This window comes from Phaenicophaeus curvirostris, unplaced genomic scaffold (assembly GCF_032191515.1).
Source record: "Phaenicophaeus curvirostris isolate KB17595 unplaced genomic scaffold, BPBGC_Pcur_1.0 scaffold_338, whole genome shotgun sequence".
NCBI lineage: Eukaryota > Metazoa > Chordata > Aves > Cuculiformes > Cuculidae > Phaenicophaeus > Phaenicophaeus curvirostris.
In genome coordinates, this window is record NW_027206939.1 from 55,409 (window position 1) to 66,079 (window position 10,671).

Here is a 10,671-nt window from a genome sequence, read left to right on the forward strand (position 1 = left end):
TATTAGGGGGGTTAATTAAGGGGGGGTCCTTGCACCCCCATAGCTATTGGGGGGGTCTTTCCACCCCTATAGCTGTTGGGGGGCTCGGGGGGGGGTGTCTGTGCCCAGTTTGGGGGGGTCAGCGCGGTTCTGGGGTGCTGCCCCCCCCCATCACTAACACCCCCCCCCTCAATTTTGTGCCCCCCCCTCCCAGGCCGAGCTGGTGGTTCTGCGCCTTCCCCTACAGCTTCCTCATCTTCGTCTACGACGAGATCCGCAAACTCATCCTGCGCCGCAACCCTGGAGGTGCCGCACTGGGGGGCACTGGGGGGCACTGGGAGGGACTGGGAGGCAACTAGGATGGACTAGGATACACTGGGAAGGACTGGGAGGCAACTGGGAGGCACCTAGGATGGACTGGGATACACTGGGAGTGACTGGGAGGCAACTAGGATGGACTGGGATACACTGGGAAGGACTGGGAGGCACTGGGAGGCACCTAGGATGGACTGGGATACACTGGGAGTGACTGGGAGGCAACTAGGATGGACTGGGATACACTGGGAAGGACTGGGAGGCAACTGGGAGGCACTGGGAGGCACCTAGGATGGACTGGGATACACTGGGAGTGACTGGGAGGCAACTAGGATGGACTGGGATACACTAGGAATGACTGGGAGGCAACTGGGAGGCACTGGGAGGCACCTAGGATGGACTAGGTTGGACTCGGTGATCCGGTGGGTCTCTTCCAACCTGGTTATTCTGTGATTCTGTGATTCTGTGACTGGGATACACTGGGAAGGACTGGGAGGCAACTAGGATGGACTGGGAGGCAACTAGGATGCACTGGGATACACTGGGAAGGACTGGGAGGCAACTAGGATGGACTGGGAGGCAACTAGGATGCACTGGGATACACTGGGAAGGACTGGGAGGCAACTAGGATGGACTGGGAGGCAACTAGGATGCACTGGGATACACTGGGAAGGACTGGGAGGCAATTAGGATGGACTGGGCTACGCTGGAATGACTGAGAGGGAACTGGGATGGACTGGGATACACTAGGAATGACTGGGAGGCAACTGGGAGGCACTGGGATGGACCAGGAGGCATCTAGGTTGGACTGGGACGCACCTAGGATGGACTGGGATACACTGGGAAGGACTAGGAGGCACTGGGATGGACTGGGACGCACCTAGGATGGACTGGGATACATTGGGAATGACTGAGAGGGAACTGGGATGGACTGGGATGTGCTGGGAATGACTGGGAGGCACTGGGATAGAGGGGGAGGGACTGGGACAAACTGGGAGGGGGAAATGGGAGAGCTTGGGGTCCTTGGGAGCAACTGGGAGGGACTGGGATGGACTGGGAAAGGGAAATGGGGGAACTTAGGGAGCTGGGAGGGGGAAAAGGGGGGGCTGGGGGGGGGCAAGAGGTGTTGGGGGGGGGTCTGAGATGGGGGGTGCCCCCCCTGACCCCCCCTTTTCTTGCAGGCTGGGTGGAGAAAGAGACCTATTACTGAGCCCCCTCCCCCCAATAAATACCCCCCCCCCCAATTCCCCCCCCTCCCCCTTTGCCTGCCGTGCGCCCCCTTCCCCCCCCTCAAAAAAAAACCCCCAAATGGGGGGGGGTCCTCGCCTTATGGGGGGCTCCCAGGGGATGATTTTATCTTGGGGGGGGCACCCCCTTATCTCCCACCCACCCCCCCCCCCCCCGGTGTCGTCGTGTGAGAAAAGCACCAAAAATGGTGAAAAACGAGAAAAAAAACAGAAAAAAAGCTCCCCCCCCCCCAAAAAAAAAATGGATCAAAAATGAATGAAATAAAAGAGAAAAAGGAGCAGGGAACAAGAGTGCGTGGAACACGCGTGTGCGGGAACGTGTGTGCGGGGGGGGCACAAAGGGCCCTGCACACGCGTGTCACACAAACACCTCTCCCCCGCAACAGCACGTGTGTGTCACACAAACACACCCACCCCCCCGGAAACACACACACGCGTGTCACACAAACACACCCCCCCCGGAAACACACACACGCATGTCTCTGGTCACACTAAAGCTTTATTATATTGGGGGGGGGAGCCCCCAAAAGGGGGTGTTTTGGGGGGGGGCATAAGGGGAGGAGTATTTGAGGAGGGGGTGGTATTAGGGAGGGGTATTTTGGGGTGGGGGGGGTCCCGGGGGGAGCCCCAAAAGGGGGGTGTTTTGGGGGTAGGGGGGTGCTGCAGGGTTGGTATTGGGGGGGGTATTTAGGGGAGGGGGGTATTTTTTGGGGGGGGGGGGGTCTCAGACCGACTCCATCTGCAGGGCGGGGGGCCCGTCGCTCTCGGGGGGGTCCGGGACCCTCAGGGCCGCGTGCGCCCCGATCAGCACCAGCGTCGCCCCTGGTGGGGGGGGGCACAAAAAAGGGGGGTGTGTCAAGGGGGGGCCCCCCAAAACCCACCCCCCCCTCAACCTTGCTCCTCTGTTGGGGGGGGGGGCTCAGATTAGGATGGGGGCTGGTTTGGGGGGGGCGGGGCGGGTGGTTTGGGGGGGTCTCAGTGGTTTTGGGGGGGGTCTCAGGGTCCAGGGGGGGTCTTAGAGGGTTGGGGGGGGGTCTCAGGGGGGTTGGGGGGGGCAGGAGTTGGGAGGGGCTTGTTTTGGGGGGGTTCAAGGGGTTTGGGGGGGGTCTCAAGGGTCTGGGGGGGGTCTCAGTGGGTTGGGGGGAATCTCAAGTGGGGGTCAAGTGGTTTGGGGGGGGTCTGGGGGCGCTGGTCTGGGGGGTCTCAGTGGTTTTGGGGGGGGTCTCAGGGTCCGACGGGGGGTCTTAAGAGAGTTGGGGGGCCTCAGGGGTTTGGGGGGGTCTGTTTTGGGGGGGTTTGGGGGGCTCTGAGGGGGTCACAGGGGTTTGGGGGGGTCTGTGGGGGGGGTCAGTTTTTGGGGGGGGGGGGTCCTCACCCAGCACCCAGAAGAGCGCGGCCCCCCGCCCCCCCCCAGCCAGAGGAGGGGGAGCGCGGCCCCCCCCGCCAGGAACTGCTGCTGCACGGGGCTCAGCTCCCGCCCTGCACACACACCAGTCACACCAGTGCTCCCAGTAACCCCCCAGGGCCCTCCCAGTGCTCCCAGTTACCCTCCAGTGCTCCCAGTAACCCCTCAGGGCCCTCCCAGTGCTCCCAGTTACCCTCCAGTGCTCCCAGTAACCCCCCCAGGGACCCTCCAGTGCTCCCAGGGGACCCTCCCAGTGCTCCCAGTAACCCTCCAATGCTCCCAGTAACCCCCTGGGACCCTCCCAGTTCCCCTCTTCTGCTCAGCCAATCCCTCCCAGTTCTTCCCGTTATATTCCAGTCCCCTCCCAGTGCCCTCCCAGTCCCTCCCAGTATGTCCCAGTCCCTCTCAGTGCCTTCCAGTGCCCTCCCAGTCGCTTCCACTGCCCTCCCAGTACCCTCCCAGTGCCCTCCCAGTGCCCTCCGAGTCCCTCCAGACCCTCCCAGTGCCCTCCCAGTGCCCCCCCAGTCCCTCCCAGTGCCCCCCCAGTGCCCCCCCAGCCCCTCCCAGTGCCCCCCAGTGCCCACCCAGCAGCAGGAGGGGTCCCCGCTGTGCCCGCAGCCGCACGCCGTAGCTCACCCCGAAGAAGACGCCGAGCGCCAGCAGCAGCAGGGGGGACGTGACGCTGGGGGGGGGGGGGGGGGGGGATGTGGGGCAGGGGATAGGGGGCAGCCTCACAGCTCCGCCCCCCCTCTTCTGCCCCATAGCAGCCCCCCACAGCCCCACTGGCTGCCCCATAGCGCCCCAAATCCCCACTGCCTGCCCCATAGCGCCCCACTCACAGGCAGTAGAGCCCCACTGGCTGCCCCATAGCACCCCACAGCCCCCCTGGCTGCCCCATAGCAGCCCCCCACAGCCCCACTGCCTGCCCCATAGCGCCCCAAATCCCCACTGGCTGCCCCATAGCACCCCAGAGCCCCCCTGGCTGCCCCATAGCACCCCAAATCCCCACTGGCTGCCCCATAGCCCCCCACTCACAGGCAGTAGAGCCCCAACCCCAGCCCCATAGCACCCCAGAGCCCCCCTGGCTGCCCCATAGTACCCCAAATCCCCACTGGCTGCCCCATAGCGCCCCAAATCCCCACTGGCTGCCCCATAGCACCCCACTCACAGGCCGTAGAGCCCCACTGGCTGCCCCATAGCACCCCAAAGCCCCCCTGGCTGCCCCGTAGCGCCCCACAGCTCCACTCACAGGCAGTAGAGCCCCCTGGCTGCCCCATAGCACCCCAAAGCCCCCCTGGCTGCCCCGTAGCCCCCCACAGCCCCACTCACAGGCCGTAGAGCCCCACTGGCTGCCCCATAGCACCCCAAATCCCCACTGCCTGCCCCATAGCACCCCACTCACAGGCAGTAGAGCCCCCCTGGCTGCCCCGTAGCCCCCCACAGCCCCACTCACAGGCAGTAGAGCCCCCCTGGCTGCCCCATAGCACCCCAAATCCCCACTGGCTGCCCCATAGCACCCCACTCACAGGCAGTAGAGCCCCCCTGGCTGCCCCATAGCCCCCCACAGCCTCACTCACAGGCAGTAGAGCCCCAACCCCAGCCCCATAGCACCCCAAATCCCCCCTGGCTGCCCCATAGCCCCCCAGAGCCCCCCTGGCTGCCCCGTAGCCCCCCACAGCCCCACTCACAGGCCGTAGAGCCCCACTGGCTGCCCCATAGCACCCCACTCACAGGCAGTAGAGCCCCACTGCCTGCCCCATAGCACCCCAGAGCCCCCCTGGCTGCCCCACAGCCCCCCACAGCCCCACTCACAGGCAGTAGAGCCCCAGCGCCAGCCCCACGGCGCCGTAGTTGCTCTGGAAGTGGCGCCCGTTGCGGCCGAGGCGCCGGCCGAGCTCCCCGAGGTCTCGGGGGACCCCGAAGCGGCGCTGGTCCAGGAAGGAGCCCCACGGCCGCAGCCCGGCCTGCCCGGCCTCGACCCACTGCCGCGCGCCGTGGGGCAGCAGCGCCGCCAGCCTAGGGGGCAACAGTTAGTTGGGGGGCAGGGAGTGGGGCTGGACCCCACACCCCCCTCCCTTTGCCCCACACCCCCTCCCTTTGCCCCCACACCCCCCCCCACCTGCCCCACACCCCCTCCCCCTGCCCCACAGCCCCCTCCCCCTGCCCCACACCCCCTCCCTTTGCCCCACACCCCCCTCCCCCTGCCCCACAGCCCCCTCCCCTCGCCCTCCACACCCCCTCCCCCTGCCCCACAGCCCCCTCCCCCTGCCCCACAGCCCCCTCCCCTCGCCCCCCACACCCCCTCCCTTCGCCCCACACCCCCCCCACCTGCCCCACACCCCCTCCCCTCACCCCACACCCCCTCCCTTTGCCCCACACCCCCTCCCCCTGCCCCACACCCCCTCCTTTGCCCCACACCCCCCTCCCCTTGCCCCACACCCCCTCCCCCTGCCCCACACCCCCTCCCTTTGCCCCACACCCCCTCCCCCTGCCCCACACCCCCTCCCTTTGCCCCACACCCCCTCCCCCTGCCCCACACCCCCCTCCCTTTGCCCCACACCCCCCTCCCCCTGCCCCACAGCCCCCTCCCCTCGCCCCCCACACCCCCTCCCCTAGCCCCACAGCCCCTCCCCTAGCCCCACAGCCCCTCCCTTTGCCCCACACCCCCTCCCCTCGCCCCACACCCCCTCCCCCTCGCCCCACACCCCCTCCCTTTGCCCCACATCCCCCTCCCCTTGCCCCACACCCCCTCCCCCTGCCCCACAGCCCCCTCCCCCAGCCCCACACCCCCTCCCTTTGCCCCCCACCCCCCTCCCCTCGACCCACACCCCCTCCCCCTGCCCCACACCCCCTCCCCTCGCCCCCCACACCCCCCCCGCCCCCACCTGCCGCCCAGGCCGCTGTCTCCCGCGGGCTCGCCGAGCGGCTCGGCCTCGGGGGGCTGTGGGGGGGCGGCGGCCGCCATGCCCGCGGCGGGGGGGGCCGCTACGGGGCGCGGGGGGCTCCGATTTGGGGCGAAGGGGGCGGGTTTTGGGTTTTGGGGTGCGGGGGGAGGCGGGGCCGAGCCGCGGGGCCACGTGTGAGCCCGGAGCGCCGCGGGGGATGCTGGGAAGGCGCGGGGCATCACGGGAGTTGTAGTTCGCACGGGAAGACAGGACAATGGCGGCGGCGTTCGCCGCGGAGCATCATGGGAGTTGCAGTCCGTAGAGGGCGACGCGGCAATAGGGACTGCGCTTTGGCGCGAGGCATTATGGGAATTGTAGTTCGCATGGGGCGACACAGCAATGGTGTGTTGCTCGCCGCAGAGCATCATGGGCGTTGTAGTTCCTGGGGGTGGGCGCCATTGCAATGGGGCTTGGGGTACCCCCAAATCCCCCCATAGGGACACCCCCTCCCAGGGCAAGAAGGGGGGGAAGAGACCCCTCAAAACACCCCGAAAAGCCTTTGAGAGGCACAGCCCCCCCTCCCCAGGGGCCTCCCACGACAACTGGCGACCCCCCAGGACCCTTGGGGACCCCCCAGGACCATTGGGGACCCCTTGAGCCCCCCCCCCGGATCTCTAGGGACCCCCTGGGACCCCCAGAACCACTGGGCACCCCCACCCAGAACCAGTGGGGACCTAGGGACCCCCCCCAGGGCCACTGGAGACCCCCTGAGACCCCAACCCACACCCACTGGGGATCCCAGGGACCCCCAGATCCTCTCGGGACCCCCAAGGACCCCCCCCCCAGGGCCATTAGGGACCCCCTGGGACCTGTAAGGGGGGCGGGGCTGCTGCCACCCCCTCTCCATTTCCTCATTAGCGCTAATGAGCGGCCCCGCCCCCCCCCCGTTAATCACCTCCGCTGATGAAGATCGATCTCTGCGGGCTCGAGACTTGGGGGGGGGCGGTAATAGGGGGTTTATAAGGGTTCGGGGGGGCTATAGGGGGACTATAGGGGGCTGTTGAGGGGCTATAGGGGGTCTGGGGGTGCCATGAGGGGACATAGGAGGGCTAGGGGGGGGTATAGGGGGCCTAAGGGGGCTGTTGGGGGGAGCTACAGGAGGAATATAGGGGGCCTGGGGTGTTGTTGGGGGTCTCTAGGGAGCCTGGGGGGCTGTTGAGGGGCTGATTGGGGTCTGGGGGGGCTCTTGGGGATCTATAGGGGGGGTATAGAGGGTCTGGGCAGGTTGCTGGGGGGTTGTAGGGGGTCTGGGAGGGGTTGTAGGGGGTCTGGGAGGGGTGTTGGGGGCCTATAGGGGGTCTGGGAGGGGTTGTAGGGGGTCTGGGCAAGTTATTGGGGAGCTATAGGGGGTCTGGGGGTTAGCGAGGGAGCTATGGGGCAATGTAGGGGCTTGGGGGGGGCACATGGGGAGTTATAGAGGGGGATTTAGGGGGCTAGGGGGGGTTGAGGGGGAGCTGGGGGGGGTTGGAAGCGCTATGGGGCACTAGAAGATGCTATAGGGGGCTGTGGGTGAATGTTGGGGGGCTATAGGGGCCTATGGGGGTGCAGAGGGGGGGTTACCACCCCCAATGACCCCCCCCACCCCAATAACCACCCCCAATGACCCCCCCACCCCAATAACTGCCCCAATAACCACCCTCAATGCCCCCCCCCACCCCAATAACCACCCCCAATGACCCCCCCCACCCCAATAACTGCCCCAATATCCACCCCCAATGGCCCCCCCCACCCCAATATCCACCCCCAATGACCCCCCCCCACCCCAATAACTGCCCCAATATCCACCCCCAATGGCCCCCTCCACCCCAATATCCACCCCCAATGGCCCCCCCCACCCCAATAACCACCCTCAATGACACCCCCCCTCCCCAATATCCCCCCCCCATCTCCAGACGCCCCCATCCCCCCCTGATTGATGCCTGTTTACGGTGGGGGGGGGGGGGTCCGGGGGGGGCTCCATCCATCACCCGGCGCCGCCACGCAAATTCCCTAATCAAAACATTTTACTCGTAAATGGGCCCGAACTAATTAACTCAAGTGTTAATTAACGCGCGGCGCCGCCGCCACCATCCATCTTCGGGCTGGGGGGGGGGGATAAATGTGGGGGGGGGGGGGGGGCGTCCCACCCTGCACTGTGGGTGCTGGGCAAGGGGAGAGGGTGCGGATTGGGGGGTCCCCACCCTGGTTTTGGGGTCCCTTACCTCTTTTTGGGGTCCCTGGGTGCAGGAGGAGCTCGTTTTGGGGGTCCCCATCCTGGTTTGGGGGTCCCTGGGTGCAGGAGGAGCTCGTTTTGGGGGTCCCCATCCTGGTTTGGGGGTCCCTGGATGCAGGAGGGGCTGGTTTGGGGGTCCCTTACCCCGTTTTGGAGTCTCTGGATGCAGGAGGAGCTCGTTTTGGGGGTCCCCATCCTGGTTTTGGGGTCCCTGGGTGCAGGAGGAGCTCGTTTTGGGGGTCCCCATCCTGGTTTTGGGGTCCCTGGGTGCAAGAGAGGCTGGTTTTGGGGGTCCCTTACCCCGTTTTGGAGTCCCTGAGTGCAGGAGGGGCTGATTTTGGGGTCCCTAAGTGGATTTGGGGGGGTCACTCCCCCGGTTTTGGGGGTCCCCAGCCCCCCCTTCTGCCCCCCCAGCCCCCCCATCTTGCCCCCTTGTGCCCTATTCCCCCTCCCCTGCCCCCCTTCCCCCCCCTTCTGCCCCCCTAGACCCCCCCATCTTGCCCCCTTGTGCCCTATTCCCCCTCCCCTGCCCCCCTTCCTCCCTTTTGCCCCCCCTCTCCTGCCCCCCTGCCCCCCTTCTCCCCTCTCCTGCCCCCCTGCCCCCCCTTTCCCTCCCTTCTGCCCCTCCAGCCCCCCCATCTTGCCCCCTGGTACCCTTTTCCCCCTCTCCTGCCCCCCAGCCCCCCATCTTGCCCCCTCTCCTGCCCCCTTTCCCCCCCTTATGCCCCCCAGCCCCCCATCTTGCCCCCCTGCCCCCCTTCTCCCCTCTCCTGCCCCCCTGCCCCCCCTTTTCCCCCCTTATGCCCCCTCAGCCCCCCATCTTGCCCCCTCCTGCCTCCTTGCCCCCCCTTTTCCCCCCATCTTGCCCCCCCAGCCCCCCCATCTTGCCCCCCCTGCCCCCCTTCTCCCCTCTCCTGCCCCCCTGCCCCCCCCAGCCCCCTCCTCTTGCCCCCCTGCCCCCCCCCAGCCCCCCCCCCCCCCCGTGCCCCCCCCTGGCCCCCCATCCATCACCCGCTGACAGCTCCGGCGGCGGCGAATTAGCACCTAAATCGAATATTGATCAGCGCGGCGGCCGCTCCGCTCCGCTGACCCCCCCCCCGAGACCCCCCCCAGCTCCGGAGACCCCCCCCCCCCCCCCCAACCCCTGCCGGAGAGACACCCCCCCCCCTCCTCTGCTGCCCCCACACCCCCCCCCAAAGGGATCCCCCCCCCCCCCCCAAACCTGCCCCCCCCCTCCTTGCTTCGAGACCCCCCCCAAGCAGGACACCCCCCCCCCTAAATGGGACACCCCCACCCCCCAAAAAAATCCAGCCCGGGACCCCCCTCGGATGCTCCCTGGCCCTGTCCGTATGTCCCTATATCCGTGTGTCCTGTCCTGTGTCCCATCTATGTGTCTGTGAGTCCCTATGTCCTCGTGTCCGTGTGTCCTGTCCCGTGTCCGTGTGTCCTGTCCGTGTGTCCTGTCCGTGTGTCCTGTCCGTGTGTCCTGTCCCGTGTCCCATCTATGTGTCTGTGAGTCCCTATGTCCTCGTGTCCGTGTGTCCCCACGTCTCGTCCATGTGTCCGTGTGTCCTGTCCCATCCACGTCTCCTTGTGTCCGTGTGTCCTTGTGTCCTGTCCGTGTGTCCCCATGTCCTGTCTGTGTCCTGTCCCGTGTCCGTGTGTCCTCATGTCCTGTGTCCCATCTATGTGTCTGTGAGTCCCTATGTCCCATGTCTGTGTGTCCGTGTGTCCTGTCTGTGTGTCCTGTCCTGTGTCCCATCTATGTATCTGTGAGTCCCTATGTCCTCGTGTCTGTGTGTCCTGTCCCGTGTCCATGTGTCCTCATGTCCATGTGTCCTCATGTCCGTGTGCCCTCGTGTCCGTGTGTCCTGTCCTGTGTCCCATCCATGTATCTGTGAGTCCCTATGTCCTCGTGTCCGTGTGTCCTGTCCCGTGTCCATGTGTCCTGTCCATGTGTCCTCATGTCCGTGTGTCCTGTCCCGTGTCCGTGTGTCCTGTCCATGTGTCCTCATGTCTGTGTGTCCTGTCCCGTGTCTGTGTGTCCTGTCCTGTGTCCCATCCATGTGTCTGTGAGTCCCTATGTCCCATGTCCGTGTGTCCTTGTGTCATGTCCGTGTGTCCTGTCTGTGTCCTGTCCCATGTCCATCTGTCCTGTCCATGTGTCCTCATGTCCGTGTGTCCTGTCCCATGCCCCATCCATGTGTCTGTGAGTCCCTATGTCCCATGTCCGTGTGTCCTGTCCTATGTCCGTGTGTCCTTGTGTCATGTCCATGTGTCCTTGTGTCCTGTCCCATGTCCATCTGTCCTGTCCGTGTGTCCTCATGTCCGTGTGTCCTGTCCCGTGTCCCATCCATGTGTCTGCGAGTCCCTATGTCCCATGTCCGTGTGTCCTCGTGTCCGTGTGTCCTGTCCCATCCATGTGTCTGTGAGTCCCCGTGTGGGGTGACACAAGGTGGGGGTCCCAGAGGATGTGGGGGGGGGGGGGGGGTGTGTCCAGGGGTCCCATGGTCTGTGGGGTGACACTTGGTGGGGGGGGGGGGTCTGGGGGTCCCATGAGATGTGAGG

At 66.1% G+C, this 10,671-nt stretch overlaps 2 protein-coding genes across 2 annotated transcripts in view; one reads left to right on the forward strand and one right to left on the reverse strand.

The window, feature by feature from the left end:
• ATP1A3 (ATPase Na+/K+ transporting subunit alpha 3) overlaps positions 1 to 1,536 on the forward strand; it is a 33,302-nt gene extending 31,766 nt beyond the window's left edge. Inside the window, 2 exon segments of the mRNA XM_069882792.1 lie at positions 194 to 285; positions 1,476 to 1,536. Coding sequence (XP_069738893.1) covers positions 194 to 285; positions 1,476 to 1,504 — 121 coding nt within the window. The 3' untranslated portion in view covers positions 1,505 to 1,536.
• Positions 1,537 to 2,254: 718 nt separating this feature from the next.
• RABAC1 (Rab acceptor 1) lies at positions 2,255 to 5,989 on the reverse strand. Its single transcript, XM_069882791.1, is given in 6 exon segments — positions 2,255 to 2,363; positions 2,917 to 2,941; positions 2,944 to 3,020; positions 3,531 to 3,628; positions 4,759 to 4,962; positions 5,832 to 5,989. Coding segments are annotated over 6 exon segments (582 nt in total). The 5' UTR covers positions 5,912 to 5,989; the 3' UTR covers positions 2,255 to 2,265.
• Between the last annotated feature and the right edge of the window lie 4,682 nt (positions 5,990 to 10,671).